The sequence below is a fragment of the Dendronephthya gigantea genome, unplaced genomic scaffold (assembly GCF_004324835.1).
Source record: "Dendronephthya gigantea isolate DGI-Jeju-01 unplaced genomic scaffold, DenGig_1.0 000053F, whole genome shotgun sequence".
NCBI classification, from domain to species: Eukaryota; Metazoa; Cnidaria; class Anthozoa; order Malacalcyonacea; family Nephtheidae; genus Dendronephthya; species Dendronephthya gigantea.
Window position 1 is genome coordinate 1,056,013 of NW_021163063.1, and position 21,059 is coordinate 1,077,071.

General features: G+C 37.0%; 4 protein-coding genes and 1 long non-coding RNA gene across 5 annotated transcripts in view; 3 read left to right on the forward strand and 2 right to left on the reverse strand.

Moving 5' to 3' along the window:
• Nucleotide 1: 1 nt before the first annotated feature.
• LOC114529008 lies at nt 2-6,812 on the reverse strand. Its single transcript, XM_028550731.1, has 2 exons — nt 5,434-6,812; nt 2-1,159 (listed from the first exon to the last, which is right to left on the reverse strand). The coding sequence occupies exons 1-2, from the start codon at nt 6,727-6,729 to the stop codon at nt 710-712; spliced, it is 1,746 nt and encodes a 581-aa protein (XP_028406532.1). The 5' UTR covers nt 6,730-6,812; the 3' UTR covers nt 2-709.
• LOC114529014 lies at nt 1,028-4,318 on the forward strand. Its single transcript, XR_003687572.1, has 3 exons — nt 1,028-1,537; nt 3,244-3,333; nt 3,924-4,318. It is a non-coding gene; the product is annotated as an uncharacterized LOC114529014 (long non-coding RNA).
• A 992-nt stretch (nt 6,813-7,804) lies between the features above and the next one.
• Nucleotides 7,805-11,409, forward strand: LOC114529051 (alpha-2-macroglobulin receptor-associated protein-like; the record flags this gene model as incomplete). The annotated part of the gene is made up of 6 exons (XM_028550776.1): nt 7,805-8,075; nt 8,612-8,778; nt 9,224-9,376; nt 10,008-10,316; nt 10,778-10,984; nt 11,285-11,409. Coding segments are annotated over 4 exons (648 nt in total), but the record flags the coding sequence as incomplete, so codon positions are not given.
• Nucleotides 11,410-11,418: 9 nt separating this feature from the next.
• LOC114529052 lies at nt 11,419-19,276 on the reverse strand. Its single transcript, XM_028550777.1, has 2 exons — nt 18,697-19,276; nt 11,419-12,963 (listed from the first exon to the last, which is right to left on the reverse strand). The coding sequence occupies exon 2, from the start codon at nt 12,961-12,963 to the stop codon at nt 11,419-11,421; it is 1,545 nt and encodes a 514-aa protein (XP_028406578.1). The 5' UTR covers nt 18,697-19,276.
• Nucleotides 15,916-21,059, forward strand: part of LOC114529010 (alpha-2-macroglobulin receptor-associated protein-like) — a 40,825-nt gene continuing 35,681 nt past the window's right edge. Inside the window, exon 1 of the mRNA XM_028550736.1 lies at nt 15,916-16,288. Coding sequence (XP_028406537.1) covers nt 15,993-16,288 — 296 coding nt within the window. The 5' untranslated portion in view covers nt 15,916-15,992. The remainder of the gene's footprint in view (nt 16,289-21,059) is intronic.

The window sequence follows — 21,059 nt, forward strand, 5'->3', positions numbered from 1 at the left end:
AGTTTTTTGTATACATTCTTGTTCCAACATCTGGTAAGCAGAAAGCTCTGGTACACAAGGTATCAAGTAATTTCAATTCTATTATAAAAGTTTTTAAAGCTCATCAGCTATGGTGATGGTCAAGCAACTGGCTAAAATATATAATTAAGGATTGTTCAACAGTTCAGTGTTTCTTTTCCAGAGCTATAATTTTGCTTGAAACTTGTGTTTCACAAAAAAATAAACTTTTTTATCTTATTTTACTGCATGTCTATGAGAAAGTCATTCTGTATAAAATGTTACAAAATTGCCAATTCTTGAATTTGATGACTGACAATGAAAAACTGTTTATCAACAATATTCTACAATGTCCATGCCTCAATTACAAATTTGGGGAGTGTCTATTAATGATTTTTTTGATATGTCATTCATGTGATTTAAAATTACACTGATGTGATCATGTGAATGGTAAAATATTAATGGCTTATAGTGAACAAAAAGTCAATCCTCACAGGATGACAGTCACACACAGAGAGAGTTCAGTGATTTCAGAAAGTTATGAGTCATACAAGATTAAAAATAATTTTTCTGAACTCTTTGTATGTGATTGTCATCCTGTCGGAATTGATTTGACTAATTGAAGTTTTATTTACCATGGATTTATTGCATTGCCATTTGACATATGCCCATAGTGCTTTTTTTAATATTTGCCTTCACGAAAATAAGTCCACTACAATTGAAGAAATGTTACGCGCTGTTCCCAAACCAAAGCAACTGCACCATGGAGATTAGAAATAATCTTAACAAAGGACAAAAACTCCAGCTCAACATCGTCTTTGAGCTCTCCTGTTTCTGAGAAACTACAAAGATAACGTCCACCGTTAGTTATAACCAGGATCCGTTTTGTGATGTAATTTATCGCAACGGAATAAATATATCCATATTTTTTAGGTATCATAACTTTGCGTTCCAACTCCCCGTTTTCCGTGTAGATATAAAAACAATCTTTCAAATAACCTGCAGCAATTATTTTTGTTCCATTATTATCTAGAAACCGTATCATATTCACTCTGTCAGATAATTCTTTGAGATGAAAACTATTATGGACTTCAAATGAATTCGTCTTACATGAAGTTCCGACATGTAGAATTTGTTTCTCTCGATCAAAAACGGCGATCATTTTGTCATTGTTTACTGCTATGGATGCATCGTATTCATATACATATGTATAGTCTTTCATGTGTTTAAAGGGCAACAGAGACTCAAGTTTTTTGTCCCCATGCTCATCAAATATCAACAACTGGTAACTCCATGGTTGACCATGGCTTTCTCGCAATCTCGTGAAGAGGTAAAGGTTATCTTCGGCATCGATATCCATCGCAACAACCTCGCAACGTGGCAAATCCTCTTGTTTGGAAGGATCAAATATTGTACGGGATTCTCCTGAGGGTTTCAATATTTGTACAGAACCAACTCTCGCTGTTTCCGCAACAATTTCTCTTTTGCTATTTACAACACAACGAGATTCATCAATACTTTTGGAAAATGTGTAACCCAGGTACGGCGACTTAATAGATACACCAGACTCTTTGTATTTTTTACTAAGGCGATCACTCCCGACTAATGGATGATGAGTTTTCTTTCCAAGCAAAATCGCGGGCCAATTAAAAAATACTGTTTGCAAGTTCGAAAACCTTTTGGCGAATTCAAACAAAAACAGATTCATTTGATGAACTGACGAAGCATTGTTGAGTCGCTTCGTTTTATTAAACCGAGATTTAATTCCGCCGTCAATCACAACAGAAAATATTTCTTGAATAGCTTTGATATCATGAAGCTCCTTCAGGTATTGTTGGCAATCGCTTACCCCGGCGTCAGGATCTTCTGATTTTTCGCAAATCCTGGCCATCATTCGAACCTGCGTCGCTTGAATTCGGTCCTCGATGGACAAAGCTTCGTTGCTGAATGCTTCGGTGGCTTTTTCACGAGCGAGTTTGAACGACTCTATGGCAGAGAGATAGCGTTCCTTGGAATGTATTTTCAATGAATTGAAGGTGTTTATCAAAGACGTGACTTCGTTGATTTGAGAAACTGGAACAGTTTCTTCAGAAGACGTAGCTCCAACTGAGGTTGCTTGTTCGGTTGATTCTGATCCATTCTCGGACGCATTAAACTGTTGTATTGACTGGTAAAGACCATTGATTCCTTCCTGAAGAAAACAAAAACTGCTCAGTAAATCCTTTTTCGCTAATCCATCCAACTTCGTCTTAATATCATCGAGTTCTCTCGCGATCAAGCGTCGACATTCTTCGTCCGTGACGTCGCCATCGTTTAAACGTTCTGAGCTTTTACTGCGAGCCTTGTCCACTAAAAATCCAAATGTCAGCTTCAAAACTCTAATAACGATCTCAGTCATCTTGAAATAAACGGAGCGTTCTTCAAATAAAACGTTATATTAACTGCTTGTGAAACTGTCGCAAGATCAACACACCTTCTAATTTTATTCAAATTCAAACCAACTTATATATTGTCTCAAAAAATTCCGAACTTCGGGAGAGTTCGCTACTCCCTGCTGGGCATTTCAAAAACTGATTCTTTAGAGAGGGAATCAGAGTTTTTATTGTAAACAAACGCTTAGTGTCTCAGATTATGATGTATTGTGTGCATATCAACTCAATATTGGTTTGATGTGCTCCTAAATGAATATGAAACTAGAATATGTTTGTAAAAAAAAGTCGAAATAAAGACTGTTTCTTACGAGTCCATCACGAGACCAACACACCTACCCACCGCCCAGCAAGACGTCTAATTTAATTCAAATTTAAATTCAAACGACTTCATTGTCTTGTACTCGAGAAATTGCCGCGTCAGGAAAGACTGGAAAGTTCTCTTTCGAAAATTTCAAAGATTCTTCAGAGAGGGGTTCCAAGTTTTTGATATAAAAAACTTTTGTTTGCCGATTTCAAACTTCTTTGTTTCTTCAAAATACGATGTACTGTCTGCATAACTTACACAAAATTAGTCAGCCGTGCTTCTAAATGAATATGGGAAGGTCGGTGATATTATGATACACCATCCAGTTGGTCTTATGTAGTCTAAATATTGTTCTATACTGTAATTAAATTTGACTACCTTTTTATATTACTATTCCCGTAGTTTAGTCTGATGAAATATCTTCAATTTGTAGTCAATATCTTTATTTTGTTCGTGCATGATGCAGACAATTGCCCTAATCTTCTTCCTCCGGTGATTTTGTATTTTCAGGTGAAACGGACAAAGAATAGACACAAATATCGTGATTATTCGCATCACGGGGAGAGTTCGTTTCAACGTGAATACGATAGAAGATTTCGAGTAAGTATTTGATGCATCTTTTCTACTCATCGCAAAAACCCTACTTGAAAGTTCGATGTGAGTTTTGCGTATAATTTTTGCGTATATGTGACTTTTGACAAATGTGAATGCGTAATTACTTACGAATGCTCTGATGTTTAAGAGCTTTCATTTGAACATCAATCACTAATTCACTCGTTCACATCTATCAAAAGAAGAAAATCGCTGCAAAAGTTCCAAGTTTAAACGAGCCCTTTAGCCTGTCACTTTGCAGCTGCTTTCATGTCGTTGAGAAGCCGTGAAATTGCCTTATTTGAAAGCGTTGTAAGAACGAGAACGCTGTCGTGGCGCCACAAGTTATGCACACCTCTGACATATTGTCTCGTGTGTGGAGTTTCTTTGTTTTGCGAGCGTCGTCGAGCTGGCCGCGTCTTGAATCTTAAACTCCCTACTGTGACGAGAAAGTCTTTATAAAGTTATTGTATCGGTCATATCGTGTCAAAATCGAAACCTAATTCAAACCAAATCGCCCTAAACTATTCTTTTTCCAGCGCCAATTTTTAAAACCGATGTGCGCTCGCAATGGTTAAAATATTTTTCTCAAATTTTAGCAGGAAAACCGACATTCCACGTCTTCAAGTGGTTGGCACAAGCGTAGCTATGATCGTCACTCGCGGCGTGATAAAAGATGATGTCATTTCATTTCTGGAATCGACTGGAAAAGACTGAAGAAGCTGCCTCATGTTGGTACAGTCCAGATCCAAAATGGGTTTTTATATTTAACTGTGCAACTTCAAATGTATTGGAGTCAAAATAGGTGGGTGAGAATTGAGGGGGTGGGTGAGGCATTGTGTGTGAGGAGACCACTGGAGGTATTTTACAATTCAATTATAGAAACATTGTCAATGGTATTGTATTTTTATTTAAAAATTGGCTATAGTCTATTTTATTATTTCCAGCTATAGTTTTTTGTATACATTCTTGTTCCAACATCTGGTAAGCAGAAAGTTCTGGTGCACAAGGTATCAAGTGATTTCAATTCCATCATAAAAGTTTTAAAATCTCATCAACTATGGTGATGGTCAAGCAACTGGCTAAAATATATAATTAAGGATTGTTCAACAGTGTTTCTTTTCCAGAGCTATAATTTTGCTTGAAACTTGTGTTTCACAAAAAAATAAACTTTTTTATCTAATTTTACTGCATGTCTATGAAAAAGTCATTCTGTATAAAATATTACAAAATTGCCAATTCTTAAATTTGATGACTGACAATGAAAAACTGTTTATCAACAATACTCTACAATGTCCATGCCCCAATTACAAATTTGGGGAGTGTCTTTTAATGATTTTTTTGATATGTCATGCATGTGATTTAAAATTACACTGATGTGATCATGTGAATGGTAAAATATTAATGGCTTATAGTGAACAAAAAGTCAATCCTCACAGGATGACAGTCACACACAGAGAGAGTTCAGTGATTTCAGAGAGTTATGAGTCATACAAGAATAAAAATAATTTCTCTGAACACTTTGTATGTGATTGTCATTCTGTGGGAATTGATTTGACTAATTTAAAGTTTTATTTACCATGCATTTATTGCATTGTCTTTTGATCTATGCCCATAGTGCATTTTTTAATATTTGCCTTTTATATGAAAATAAGTCCACTACAGTTGAAGAAAAGTTAAGCGCTCTTTCCAAACCAAAGCAACTGCACCATGGAGATTAGAAATTATCTGAGCGAAGGGCGAATACTCCAGATAAACATCGTCTTTCAGTTCTCCTGTTTCTGAGAAACTACAAAGATAACGTCCAAACTTAGTTAAAACCAGGATCCGTTTTGTGATGTAAATTATCGCAACAGAATAAATAGATCCATATTTTTTAGGTATCATAACTTTGCGTTCCAACTTGCCGTTCTCCGTGTAGATATAAAAACAAGGTTCAAAATAACCTGCAGCAATTATTTTTGTTGCATTATTATCTAGAAACCGTATCATAGTCACATCGTCAGATAATTCTTTGAGATGAAAACTATTATGGACTTCAAATGAATTCGTCTTACATGAAGTTCCGACATGTAGAATTTGTTTCTCTCGATCAAAAACGGCGATCATTTTGTCATTGTTTACTGCTATGGGTACAACATATCCAAATATATCCACGCGCAAACCGCGAAACATTTGTCCATTGTATTCTGCCATGAGTTTAAACTGACGATATTTATTGATTACGGTGTTTTCAAAAGGCAACAAAGACTCAAGTTTTTTCTCTCCATTCTCATCAAATATCATCAACTTGTAACTCCATGGTTGATCATCGCTTTCTCGAAATGCCGTGATGACGTAAAGGTTATCTTCAGCATCGATATCCATCGCAGCAACCTTGCAACTTGGCAAATCCTCTTGTTTGGAAGGATCAAATATGGTACGGGATTCTCCTGAGGGTTTCAAGATTTTAACAGAATCATCTCTCGGTATTTTCGCAACAACTTCTCTTTTGCTATTTACAAAACAACGAGATCGATCAATACTTTCGGAAAATGTGTAACGCAGGTACGGCGACGTAATTTCCACACCAGACTCTTTGTATTTTTCAATAAGGGGATCATTCCCGACTAATGGATGATGAGTTTTCTTTCCAAGCAAAATCTTGGGCCAATCAAAAATCACTGTTTGCAAGTTCGAAAACCTTTTGGCAAACTCAAATAAAAGCAGATTCATTTGGTAAACAGACGAAGCATTGTTGAGTCGCTTCGTTTTATTAAACGGAGATTTAATTCCGCCGTCAATCACGACAGAAAATATTTCCTGAATAGCTTTGACATCATGAAGCTGCTTCAGGTATTGTAGGCAATCGCTTACCCCCGCGTCAGGATCTTCTGATTTTTCTAAAATTCTGGCCATCATTCGAACCTGCGTCGCTTGAATTCGGTCCTCGATGGACAAAGCTTCGTTGCAGAATGCTTCGGTGGCTTTTTCACGAGCGAGTTTGAACGACTCTATGGCAGAGAGATAGCGTTCCTTGGAATGCATTTTCAACGAATTGAAGGCGTTTATCAAAGACATAACCTCGTTGATTTGAGAAACAAGACCAGTTTCTTTAGAAGACGTAGCTCCAGCTGAGGTTGCTTGTTCGGTCGATTCTGATCCATTCTCGAATGCCTTAAACTGTTGTAGGGACTGATAAAGACCATTGATTCCTTCTTCCAGAAAACAAAGACTGCTCAGTAAATCCTTTCTCGCCAATCCATCCAACTTCCTCTTTATATCATCGAGTTCTCTCACGATCAAGCGTCGACATTCTTCGTCCGTGACGTCGCCATCGTTTAAACGTTCTGAAATTTTACTGCGAGCCTTGTTCACTAAGAATCCAAATGTCAGCTTCAAAACTCCGCTAACGATCTCAGTCATCTTGAAATTTTCGAGGCGTTCTCCACAACAAACATTATAAATACTTGCAACTTGAGACGGTCACAAGATCAACACATGACATAAATATCTGGTGATTTATTTGCATATCTTTGCCTGAAACAAAAATTACCAAGTCTTCTAACGAAGGCCCTGAGCTCGAAACGTCGAGAAGTAGAAATATTTTCGTCTGTTTTAGGCAGTTGGTATACCACATTTTATACTTATATCGCAAAGTAGACCATAATGGGAAAGGTTATTAACTGCATTAGTAATAATTTTAGCCGTAGTAATCTGAGACAATCAAAATATCAAAATTACATTCAACTACTGTTTTTATCCTATGATCGAAACAAATATTCCCGCGATAAATCGCCTTTATGCTAATATTAGGTTTGCGAATCTCTTTCTCCGAAAGTGTATTTTTGACTTGTTAGAAAGATTTTTAGAAATAATGTTCATAACATGTTGTTTAAGTACACACCAGTGATGATATGTATTTTCATTCAGATTCGAATTCAAATAACTTCATTTAACAAATTCCAGCGTCAGGAAAGTTCTTTGCTTCCTTCGCATTTCATGTCTTTGGAGAGGTAGTGACAATTTTTAATACATAAAAAAACGTTTGCTTAATTGCTATGTGTCTTCAGAATACGATGCACTGTCTGCGTATCTAACACAAATTATTTTGCCGTTCTTCTAAATGATTATGAACTACAGTTCGTGTAAAAAAAGTCGAAATAAGGAGAAAATGATTAGAAATATTTTGTAGCAGAAAATGTGTAAGCCTTGTACGCAGCGCGTCCCTATTTTTTTACACGTGTCAGAAACAATGAGAGCGAGGCTGTGATTGTTCCCAACATGAACATAATGGAAATTTCTGTATGAAATATTTGAAAACATTTGACTTTATTTTACAAGTTTTGCCACAATGAAGAGCTTGTTTTTGCCGTTTCTGTTTGGTTTACTTGTGTCCGCGTTCTTCTCCGTCTCGCGTAGTTCAAACACGGAGAAAAACAATCCGTTTCGCATGGGAAGAGTGAACATAGTTTGGCAAAAGGCGAAGCAGTTGTTGTAATCACAAGAGAAGTTGGACGCGTTGTACGTTGAGCTGGAGCGGCAAAACAGAGACGAGATAAAATGGAAACATCAGAAACAAGATGGAAAGGATAATCTCGGCGAAGCTGAGGCGATTATCAGACGGAATTTGATGAATATTATGGAAAGGTACGGGTTGTTGGGTGCTGGGGAGGAAGGCCAGGATCATATTGAGACGAATCGGGCACACGACTCGTCGTTCAAGAAAGACGAGAGGCTAGAGAAATTGTGGGAACACGCCAAAAATGAAGGTAAACAACAGAGTTGTTATTGATCTACTTAATATATACTCTACACTATTCATTGATCACCCACAATCTACCCTTTACCTCTACACTATTCATTGATCACCCATAATCTACCCCTTACCTCTACACTATTCATTGATCACCCATAATCTACCCCTTACCTCTACACTATTCATTGATCACCCATAATCTACCCCTTACCTCTACACTATTCATTAATCACCCATAATCTACCCCTTACCTCTACACTAGTGATTCATTCATCACCCACAATCCACCTCATACCTCTCATCTACTCACCTCCCCCTCACTCAGACCTTATCATAGTCCCAAGAATGTACTAAATTTCAAATTTAACTTCTCCGCAGCATGATTTAGCAAAGAAGAATTAGAAAAGCTGCGCGAGGAACTAACCCACCATCACGATAAATGGAAGCAGTACAGGGATTTGGTTGGAATTGTTTTCGCACATAAAGACAGGCAGAATAACATTATTGGAAAGAACATACCACATGAGGAAGCTTTCTCAAAGCTTTAAGAGGAAATGAACATGAAGCGTAGAGAAGTGGACAGCAGCTACCGTCGGTTAAAAAAGAAAGTTTTGTCTGGAGCTCCCAATGAAGAATTTCAAGACCATCGCGTCAGAGATTTGTGGAAAGGAGCTCAGGTTCAAGGGTACTCGGAGGAAGAGCTTGACATCATGAAAGTACGTTTTCAATGCCCTTTGCATAATAGATCAACTTGTGAACCAGTTAACAAGAAGGAAATAAATCACCACAGCTAAAAAGAGCATACAAAAATTAGTATAATTACCATGTTTGACTGCAAAATGCTTTGTAGTAAGGTAAATATAGCCATGCAAAATTTTGTATACTTTTTTTACTGGAAGCATGTAACTAAATTGGTTGTGTACAGTAACTAAATAAGTATGCAAAATTCCCAAATTCGCATAGCTGTATTTTCCACACTTTATACAATATTTCACAGCCAAACTTGGCAATTTTACTAAGTTTAGTGTGCACTTTTCTGAATTTCCTTTTTTGTTGCCTAAATCAAAAGTTGGTTTATTAGGCAAAAGGTTTATTCTTCAGCAAAATCTCAAACGTGTTTGTTATTGGCTTGTTGCCTGAAACATTTGGTTTATATTTCAGGAAGAATTACGGCACTTTGATAACAGGATAGCCAAGCATGATGACCTTCAAGAACAGCTTGATGTTGCAGAGGATATGCTTAACAATGGCCATGATCACATTAAACCCAAGTTTGAAAAGTTGACTGAAAAAGTGAACGAACACAGAAAATATGTAAGAAACTGTGTCAATGTTTGTTACCGTCATTGCAATGAAAGTGCTTGTATTACGGATCTCACCGAACTTTGGTGAGACATTAAAAATTTGTAATCACACCCACAAACATTCACGACCATACCTACAATTATAACAGTTTATAGCCGCATTATTATTGAGCTTTAGCAAGTGATATTTTTTACAACACAAATGGCGTGAGATTGGGTCAAGGATTGTGATTGGTGAAAAACAAAAAACTTTACTTCCGGTCAATGTAAACATCCCTTGCAATGTATGTGTGGTTGCGAATGTTAGTGGATGTGAATGGCATACAAATTTTTGATACATCACTGCAGTTTTGTGAGATCCGTAATAAAACATTTGTTACCTGAAGTTGATCAATACATTTGTTTCAAAATTGCTGAACTAATTGTTTACTGGAATGCTTGTTCATGATTAGTCAAAACCATTGGTCGACTTGCACATACAGAAATTTGATCAATTTTTCGACAAATGTCCTCATCAACTTAGGTACTGTACTTATGAAATACTATTTCTGTCACAATGAGAGTAAATTGTTAGCAATATAGCACCACTGACTAACAACTGGTGATAATTACATGTTTATAACTATGATTGTTGTCTTCAGATAAAGAAGTTACACACAACACTGGAGAAGAGAATAGGACCTCGTAATGAGTTGTGATTGAAATTACTTTCAAGAAGTGATGGTCAGATACTAAAGTATGGTGTATGCATACCATATGGTATATGGATTAAATTCTTGTGAGTGTAATGCTTGGAAGATGGTTGAATTTGATGAATATTATGGAAAGGTACGGGTTGTTGGGTGCTGGGGAGGAAGGCCAGGATCATATTGAGACGAATCGGGCACACGACTCGTCGTTCAAGAAAGACGGGAGGCTAGAGAAATTGTGGGAACACGCCAAAAATGAAGGTAAACAACAAAGTTGTTATTGATCTAGTTAATATATACTCTACACTATTCATTGATCACCCACAATCTACCCCTTACCTTTCACCCACTCACCTCCCCCTTTTAGCCTATCACTTTGCAGCTGCTTTCATTTCATTGAGAAGCTGTGAAATTGTCTCATTTGAAAGCGTTGTAAGAACGAGAACGCTGTCGTGGCACCACTAGTTATGTACACCTATGACCTATTGTCTCGTGTGTGTAGTTTCTTTGTTTTGCGAGCGCGTTGTCGAGCTGGCCGCGTCTTGAATCTTAAACTCCCTACTGTGACGAGAAAGTCTTTGTATAAAAGCTATTGTATCGGTCATATCCTGTCAAAATCGAAGCCTAATTCAAACCAAATCGCCCTAAACTATTCTTTTTCCAGCGCCAATTTAAAACTGATGTGCGCTCGCTATGATTCTAATATTTTTCTCAAATTTTAGCAGGAAAACCGACATTCCACGTCTTCAAGCGGTTGGCACAAGCGTAGATATGATCGTCACTCGCGGCGTGATAGGCGATGATGTCATTTCATTTCTGGAATCGACTGGAAAAGACTGAAGAAGCTGCCTCATGTTGGTATAGTCCAGATGCAAAATGGGTTTTTATATTCAACTGTGCAACTTTCAAATGTATGGGAGTCAAAATAGGTGGGTGAGAATTGAGGGGGTGGGTGATCATGTGAATGGTAAAATCTTACTGGCTTATAGTGAACAAAAAGTCAATCCTCACAGGATGACAGTCACACACAGAGAGAGTTCAGTGATTTCAGAGAGTTATGAGTCATACAAGATTAAAAATAATTTCTCTGAACTCATTGTATGTGATTGTCATCCTGTGGGAATTGACTTGACTAATTCAAGTTTTATTTACCATGCATTTATTGCATTGTCATTTGATCTATGCCAATAGTGCATTTTTTTAATATTTGCCTTTTATATGAAAATAAGTCCACTACAATTGAAGAAAAGTTACGCGCTGTTTCGAAACCAAAGCAACTGCACCATTGGGATTAGAAATAATCTCAACGAAGGACGAAGACTCCAGATCAACATCGTCTTTCAATTCTCCTGTTTCTGAGAAACTACAAGATTTCACGGTTAGTTAAAACCAGGATCCGTTTTGTGATGTAATTTATCGCAACAGAATAAATATATCCATATTTTTGAGGTATCATAACTTTGCGTTTCAACTCGCCGTTCTCCCTGTAGATATAAAAACAATCCTCAAAATAGATTGCAGCAATTATTTTTGTTCCATTATTATCTAGAAACCGTATCATATTCCCTATGTCAGATAATTCTTTGAGATGAAAACTATTTTGGACTTCAAATGAATTCGTCTTACATGAAGTTCCGTCATGTAGAATTTGTTTCGCTCGATCAAAAACGGCGATCATTTTGTCATTGTTTACTGCTATGGGTACGTCATATGCATATATATCTACTTTCATGTGTTGAAAAGGCAACAGAGACTCAAGTTTTTTCTCTCCATGCTCATCAAATATCAACAACTTGTAACTCCATAGTTGATCATCGCTTTCTCGAAATCTCGTGATGACGTAAAGGTTATCTTCGACATCGATATCCATCGCAACAACCTTGCAACGTGGCAAATCCTCTTCTGTGGAAGAATCAAATATTGTACGGGATTCTCCTGAGGGTTTCAAAATTTGAACAGAATCATTTCTCGCTATTTTCGCAACAATTTCTCTTTTGCTATTTACAACACAACGAGATTCATCAATATTTTTGGAAAATGTGTAACCCAGGTTCGGTGACGTAATTTCCACACCAGGCTCTCTGTATTTTTCAATAAGGCGATCACTCCTGACTAATGGATGATGAGTTTTCTTCCCAAGCAAAATCTTGGGCCAATCAAAAAACACTGTTTGCAAGTTCGAAAACCTTCTGGCAAACCCAAACAAAAGCAGATTCATTTGGTGAACAGACGAAGCATTTTTGAGTCGCTTCGTTTTATTAAACCGAGATTTAATTCCGCCGTCAATCACAACAGAAAATATTTCTTGAATAGCTTTGATCTCATGAAGCTCCTTCAGGTATTGTAGGCAATCGCTTACCCCCGCGTCAGGATCTTCTGATTTTTCTAAAATTCTGGCCATCATTCGAACCTGCGTCGCTTGAATTCGGTCCTCGATGGACAAAGCTTCGTTGCTGAATGCTTCGGTGGCTTTTTCACGAGCAAGTTTGAACGATTCTATGGCAGAAAGATAGCGTTTCTTGGAATGCATTTCCAATGATTTGAAGGCGTTTGTTAAAGACATAACCTCGTTGATTTGAGAAACAAGACCAACTTCCTCAGAAGACGTAGCTCCAGCTGAGGTTGCTTGTTCGGTCGTTTCTGATCCATTCTCGGATTCCTTAAACTGTTGTAGCGACTGATAAAGACCATTGATTCCTTCTTGAAGAAAACAAAAACTGCTCAGTAAATCCTTTCTCGCCAATCCGTCCAATTTCCTCTTAATATCATCGAGTTCTCTCACGATCAAGCGTCGACATTCTTCGTCCGTGACGTCGCCATCGTTTAAACCTTCTGCAATTCTACTGCGAGCCTTGTTCACTAAAAATCCAAACGTCAGCTTCAAAACTCCGCTAACGATCTCAGTCATCTTGAAATAAACGAAGCGTTCTTCAAACAAGATCAACACACCCTCTAATTTCATTCAAATTCAAACCAACTTATATATTGTCTCAAAAAATTCCGAACTTCGGGAGAGTTCGCTACTCCCTGCTGGGCATTTCAAAAACTGATTCTTTAGAAAGGGAATCACAGTTTTTATTGTAAGCAAACGCTTAGTGTCTCAGATTATGATGTATTGTGTTCATATCAACTCAATATTGGTTTGATGTGCTCCTAAATGAAAATGAACTAGAATATGTGTGCTAAAAAGTTGAAATAAAGACTGTTTCTTACGAGTCAATCAGTGACAATCACAAGACCAACATACCCATCCATCGCCCAGCAAGACGTCTAATTTCATTCAAATTTAAATCCAAACCATTGTCTTATACTCGAAAAATTTCAACGTTAGCAAAGTTCTGTTTCGAAAATTTCAAAAATTCTTCAGAGAGGGGTTCCAAGTTTTTGATATAAAAAACTTTTGTTTACCGATTTCAAACTTCTATGTTTCTTCAAAATACGATGTACTGTCTGGATATCTTACACAAAATTAGTTGGTAATGCTTCTAAATGAATATGGGAAGGTTGGTGATATTATGATACACCATCCAGTTGGTCTTATGTAGTCTGAACATTGTTCTATACTGTAATTAAAGTTGACTACCTTTTTATATTACTATTCCCGTAGTTTAGTCTGATGAAATATCTTCAATTTGTAGTCAATATGTTTATTTTGTTCGTGCATGATGCAGACAATTGCCCTAATCGTCTTCCTCGGGTAATTTTATATTTTCAGGTGAAACGGACAAAGAATAGACACAAATATCGTGATTATTCGAATCACGGGGAGAGTTCGTTTCAACGTGAATACGATAGAAGATTTCGAGTGAGTATTTGATATGTATCTTTTCTACTCATCGCAAAAACCCTACTTGCAAGTTCGATGTGAGTTTTGCTATAATTTTTGCGTATATGTGACTTTTGACAGATGTGAATGCGTAATTACTCACGAATGCTCTGATATATAAGAGCTTTTATTTGAACCTCAGTAACTAAATCACTCGTTCACATCTATCAAAAGAAGAAAATCGCAGCAAAAATCGCAAGTGTAAACGAGCTCTTTAGCCTATCACTTTGCAGCTGCTTTCATGTCGTTGAGAAGCCGTGAAATTTCCTCATTTGAAAGCCTTGTAAGAACGAGAACGCTGTCGTGGCACCACAAGTTATGCACACCTATGACGTATTGTCTCGTGTGTGGAGTTTCTCTGTTTTGCGAGCGCGTCGTCGAGCTGGCCGCGTCTTGAATCTTAAACTCTCTACTGTGACGAGAAAGTCTTTATAAAGCTATTTATTGTATCCCCCATTATCCTGTCAAAATCGAAACTTAATTCAAACCAAATCGCCCTAAACTATTCTTTATCCAGCGCCAATTTAAAACTGATGTGCGCTCGCCATGATTCTAATATTTTTCTCAAATTTTAGCAGGAAAACCGACATTCCACGTCTTCAAGTGGTTGGCACAAGGGTAGCTATGATCGTCACTCGCGGCGTGATAGGCGATGATGTTATTTCATTTCTGGAATCGACTGGAAAAGTCTGAAGAAGCTGCCTCATGTTGGTACAGTCCAGATCCAAAATGGGTTTTTATATTTAACTGTGCAACTTCAAATGTATGGGAGTTGAAATAGGTGGGTGAGAATTGAGGGGGTGGGTGAGGCATTGTGTGTGAGGAGACCACTGGAGGTATTTTACAATTTAATTACAGAAACATTGTCAATGGTATTGTATTTTTATTTAAACAATAGCTATGGTCTATTTTATCATTTCCAGCTATAGTTTTTTTGTATACATTCTTGTTCCAACATCTGGTAAGCAGAAAGTTCTGGTACACAAGGTATCAAGTGATTTCAATTCTATTATAAAAGTTTTAAAAGCTCATCAGCTATGGTGATTGTCAAGCAACTGGCTAAAATATATAATTAAGGATTGTTCATCAGTTCAGTGTTGCTTTTCCAGAGCTATAATTTTGCTTGAAACTTGTGTTTCACAAAAAAATAAACTTTTTTATCTTATTTTACTGCATGTCTATGAGAAAGTCATTCTGTATAAAATGTTACAAAATTGGCAATTCTTGAATTTGATGACTGACAATAAAAAACTGTTTATCAACAATACTCTACAATGTCCATGCCCCAATTACAAATTTGGTGAGTGTCTATTAATGATTTTATTCATATGTGATGCATGATTCTTCTAACGAAGGCCCTGAGCTCGAAACGTCGAGAAGTAGAAATATTTTCGTCTGTCTTAGGCAGTTGTTATAGCACATTTAATACTTAGATCGCAAAGTGGACCATAGGCATAATGGGAAAGGTCATTAACTGCATTAGTAATAATTTTAGCCGTAGTAATCTGAGACAATCAAAATATCAAAATTACATTCAACTACTGTTTTTATCCTATGATCGAAACAAATATTCCCGCGATAAATCGCCTTTATGCTAATATTAGGTTTGCGAATCTCTTTCTCCGAAAGTGTATTTTTGACTTCTTAGAAATCTTTTTAGAAATAACGTTCATAACATGTTGTTTAAGTACAAACCAGTGATGATATCTATTTTCATTCAGATTCGAATTCAAACAACTTCATATAACAAATTCCAGCGTCAGGAAAGTTCGTTGCTTCCTTCGCATTTCACATAAAAAAACGTTTGCTTAATTGCTATGTGTCTTCAGAATACGATGCACTGTCTGCATACCTAACACAAAATTAGTTGGCCGTTCTTCTTAATGATTATGAACTACAGTTCGTGTAAAAAAAGTCAAAATAAGGAGAAAATGATTAGAAATATTTTGTAGCAGAAAGTGTGTAAGCCTTGTACGCAGCGCGTTCCTATGTTTTCACACGTGTCAGAAACAATGAGAACGAGGCTGTGATTGTTCCCAACATGAACAAAATGGAAATTTCTGTATGAATTATTTGAAAACATTTGACTTTATTTTACAAGTTTTACCACAATGAAGAGCTTGTTTTTGCCGTTTCTGTTTGGTTTACTTGTGTCCGCGTTCTTCTCCATCTCGCGTAGTTCAAACACGGAGAAAAACAATCCGTTTCGCATGGGAAGAGTGAACATAGTTTGGCAAAAGGCGAAGCAGTTGTTGTTATCACAAGAGAAGTTGGACGCGTTGTACGTTGAGCTGGAGCGGCAAGACAGTGACGAGATAAAATGGAAACATCAGAAACAAGATGGGAAGGATAATCTCGGCGAAGCTGAGGCGATTATCAGACGGAATTTGATGAATATTATGGAAAGGTACGGGTTGTTGGGTGCTAGGGAGGAATGGCTATAGTCTATTTTATCATTTCCAGCTATAGTTTTTCATATATAATCTTGTCCCAACATCTGGTAAGCAGAAAGTTCTGGTACACAAGGTATCAACTGTGGTGATGGTCAAGCAACTGGCTAAAATATATAATTAAGGATTGTTCAACAGTTCAGTGTTGCTTTTCCAGAGCTATAATTTTGCTTGAAACTTGTGTTTCACAAAAAAAAACTTTTTTATCGTATTTTACTGCATGTCTATGAGAAAGTCATTCTGTATAAAATGTTACAAAATTGCCAATTCTTGAATTTGATGACTGACAATGAAAAACTATTCATCAACAATACTCTACAATGTCCATGGCTCAATTACAAATTTGGGGAGTGTCTTTTTTTGATATGTCATGCATGTGATTTAAAATTACACTGATGTGATCATGTGAATGGTAAAATATTAATGGCTTATAGTGAACAAAAAGTCAATCCTCACAGGATGACAGTCACACACAGAGAGAGTTCAATGATTTCAGAGAGTTATGAGTCATACAAGATTAAAAATAAAAATATTTTCTCTGAACTCTTTGTATGTGATTGTCATGCTGTGGGAATTGGTTTGACTAATTAAAGTTTTATTTACCACCATGCATTTATTGCATTGCCATTTGATCTATGCCCATAATGCATTTTCATTATTTGCCTTCACGAAAATAAGTCTACTACAGTTGAAGAAATGTTACGCCCTTTGCCCAAACCAAAGCAACTGCACCATGGAGATTAGAAATCATACAAGAAGTAGACAAAGACTCCAGATCAACATCGTCTTTAAGCTCTCCTGTTTCTGAGAAACTACAAAGATTACGTCCATAGTTAGTTAAAACCAGGATCCCTTTTGTGATGTAATTTATCGCAACAGAAGTAGTATATCCATATTTTTCAGGTATCATAACTTTGCGTTCCAACTCCCAGTTCTCCATGTAGATATAAAGACAATCTTCAAAATAATCTGCAGCAATTATTTTTGTTCCATTATTATCTAGAAACCGTATCATATTCACATTGTGAGATAATTCTTTCAGAAGAAAACTATTATGGACTTCAAATGAATTCGTCTTACATGAAGTTCCGACGTGTAGAATTTGTTTCTCTCGATCAAAAACGGCGATCATTTTGTCATTGTTTACTGCTATGGGTACAGCATATCCAAATATATATGTATAGTCTTTCATGTGTTTAAAAGGCAACAGAGACTCAAGTTTTTTCTCTCCATGCTCATCAAATATCAACAACTTGTAACTGTATTGATGACAATCGATTTCTCGAAATCTCGTGATGACGTAAAGGTTATCTTCAGCGTCGATATCTATCGCAGCAACCTTGTAACGTGGCAAATCCTCTTGTTTGGAAGAATCAAATATTGTACGGGATTCTCCTGAGGGTTCCAATATTTGAACAGAATCATCTCTCGCCATCGCAACAATTTCTCTTTTTCTATTTACAACACAACGAGATGGATTAATACTTTCGGAAAATGTGTAACCCAGGTACGGCGACGTAATTTTCACACCTGACTCTCTGTATTTTTCAATAAGGCGATCACTTCTGACTAATGGATGATGAGTTTTATTTCCAAGCAAAATCTCGGGCCAATTAAAAAACACTGCTCGCAAGTTCGAAAACCTTTTGGCAAACTCAAACAAAAGCAGATTCATTTGGTGAACAGACGAAGCATTGTCGAGTCGCTTCGTTTTATTAAACCGAGATTTAATTCCGCCGTTAATCACAACCGAAAATATTTCTTGAATAGCTTTGATATCATGAAGCTGCTTCAGGTATTGTAGGCAATCGCTTACCCCCGCGTCAGGATCTTCTGATTTTTCTAAAATACTGGCCATCATTCGAACCTGCGTCGCCTGAATTCGGTCCTCGATGGACAAAGCTTCGTTGCTGAATGCTTCGGTGGCTTTTTCACGAGCGAGTTTGAACGACTCTATGGCAGAGAGATAGCGTGCCTTGGAATGTATTTTCAATGAATTGAAGCTGTTTATTAAAGACGTGACTTCGTTGATTTGAGAAAATGGAACAGTATCTTCAGAAGACGTAGCTCCAGCTGAGGTTGCTTGTTCGGTTGATTCTGATCCATTCTCGGATTCCTTAAACTGTTGTAGCGACTGATAAAGACGATTGATTCCTTCTTGAAGAAAACAAAGACTGCTCAGTAAATCCTTTCTCGCCAATCCATCCAACTTCCTCTTAATATCATCGAGTTCTCTCACGATCAAGCGTCGACATTCTTCGTCCGTGACGTCGCCATCGTTTAAACGTTCTGCAATTCTCTTGCGAGCCTTGTTCACTAAAAATCCAAATGTCAGCTTCAAAACTCCGCTAACGATCTCAGTCATCTTGAAATAAACGAAGCGTTCTTCAAATAAAACGTTATATTAACTGCTTGTGAAACTGTCACAAGATCAACACACCCTCTAATTTCATTCAAATTCAAACCAACTTATATATTGTCTCAAAAAATTCCGAACTTCGGGAGTGTTCGCTACTCCCTGCTGGGCATTTCAAAAATTGATTCTTTAGAGAGGGAATCACAGTTTTTATTGTAAGCAAACACTTAGTGTCTCAGATTATGATGTATTGTGTGCATATCAACTCAATATTGGTTTGATGTGCTCCTAAATGAGAGTGAACTAGAATATGTGTGTAAAAAAGTCGACTGTTTCTTACGAGTCCATCACAAGACTAGCACACCCATCCATCGCCCAGCAAGACGTCTAATTTCATTGAAATTTAAATTCAAACCATTTCACTGTCTTATACTCGAAAAATTTCAACCTTAGCAAAGTTTTGTTTCAAAAATTCTTCAGAGAAGGGGTCAAAGCTTTTGATATAAAAAAACTTTTGTTTGCCGATTTTTAACTTCTATGTTTCTTCAAAATACGATTTACTGTCTTGATATATTACATAATATGGGAAGGTCGGTGATATTATGATACACCAAACAGTTGGTCTTATGTAGTCTGAACATTGTTCTATACTGTAATTAAATTTGACTACCTTCATGCAACCTCATGCAACCTCACGCATGCAAAACTTTGCTCAACTCTCAATCTCGTTTCATCAAAATCTTGTTTAATCGATTTGTTTTGAATAAATATTTTAGTTGAAAGATGGGATGGCGAACGAGATGAGTCACTATCAGATAGGGATACAGATGGACACAGGAAGAGAAGGCGGGATATCTGGGACGAAGAGTATGACAGAGGGAAGGTCGGTGATATCATGATACACCATCCAGTTGGTCTTATGTAGTCTGAACATTGTTCTATACTGTAATTAAAGTTGACTACCTTTTTATATTACTATTCCCGTAGTTTAGTCTGATGAAATATCTTCAATTTGTAGTCATTATCTTTATTTTGTTCGTGCATGATGCAGACAATTGCCCTAATCGTCTTCCTCGGGTGATTTTATATTTTCAGGTGAAACGGACAAAGAATAGACACAAATATCGTGATTATTCGCATCACGGGGAGAGTTCATTTCAACGTGAATACGATAGAAGATTTCGAGTGAGTATTTAATGTATCTTTTCTACTCATCGCTAAAACCCTACTTGCAAGTTCGATGTGAGTTTTGCGTATAATTTTTGCGTATATGTGACTTTTGACAGATGTGAATGCGTAATTACTTACGAATGCTCTGATGTATAAGAGCTTTTATTTGAACATCAGTAACTAATTCACTCGTTCACATCTATCAAAAGAAGAAAATCGCTGCAAAAATCGCAAGTGTAAACGAACCTTTTAGCCTGTCACTTTGCAGCTGCTTTCATGTCGTTGAGAAGCCGTGAAATTGCCTCATTTGAAAGCGTTGTAAGAACGAGAACGCTGTCGTGGCACCACTAGTTATGCACACCTCTGATCTATTGTCTCGCGTGTGGAGTTTCTTTGTTTTGCGAGCGCGTCGTCGAGCTGGCCGCGTCTTGAATCTTAAACTCCCTACTGTGACGAGAAAGTCTTTATAAAGCTATTGTACCCCCCATATCCTGTCAAAATCGAAACCTAATTCAAACCAAATCGCCCTAAACTATTCTTTTTCCAGCGCCAATTTAAAACTGATGTGCGCTCCCAATAGTTAAAATATTTTTCTCAAATTTTAGCAGGAAAACCGACATTCCACGTCTTCAAGTGGTTGGCACAAGCGTAGCTATGATCGTCACTCGCGGCGTGATAGGCGATGATGTCATTTCATTTTTGGAATCAACTGGAAAAGAGTGTAGAAGCTGCCTCATGTTGGTACACTCCAGATCCAAAATAGGTTTTTATATTTAACTGTGCAATTTTCAAATGTATGGGAGTCGAAATAGGTGGGTGAGAATTGAGGGGGTGGGTGAGGCATTGTGTGTGAGGAGACCACTGAAGGTATTTTACAATTAAATTACAGAAACATTGTCAATGGTATTGTGTTTTTATTTAAACAATGGCTATAGTCTATTTTATCATTTCCAGCTATAGTTTTTTGTATACATTCTTGTTCCAACATCTGGTAAGCAGAAAGTTCTGGTACACAAGGTAACAAGCGATTTAAATTCTATTATAAAAGTTTTAAAAGCCCATCAGCTCTGGTGATGGTCAAGCAACTGGCTAAAATATATAATTAAGGATTGTTCAACAGTTCAGTGTTGCTTTTCCAGAGCTATAATTTTGCTTGAAACTTGTGTTTCACAAAAAAGTAAACTTTTTTATCTGAATTTACT

Coding starts and splice junctions, on each gene's coding strand:
- LOC114529008 (XM_028550731.1), bottom strand. CDS start 6,729: ATGACTGAGATCGTTAGCGGAGTTTTGAAGCTGACATTTGGATTCTTA. Junction 1,160..5,433: donor TAGCAGTAAACAATGACAAA/ATGATCGCCGTT, acceptor AACAATGACAAA/ATGATCGCCGTTTTTGATCG.
- LOC114529052 (XM_028550777.1), bottom strand. CDS start 12,963: ATGACTGAGATCGTTAGCGGAGTTTTGAAGCTGACGTTTGGATTTTTA.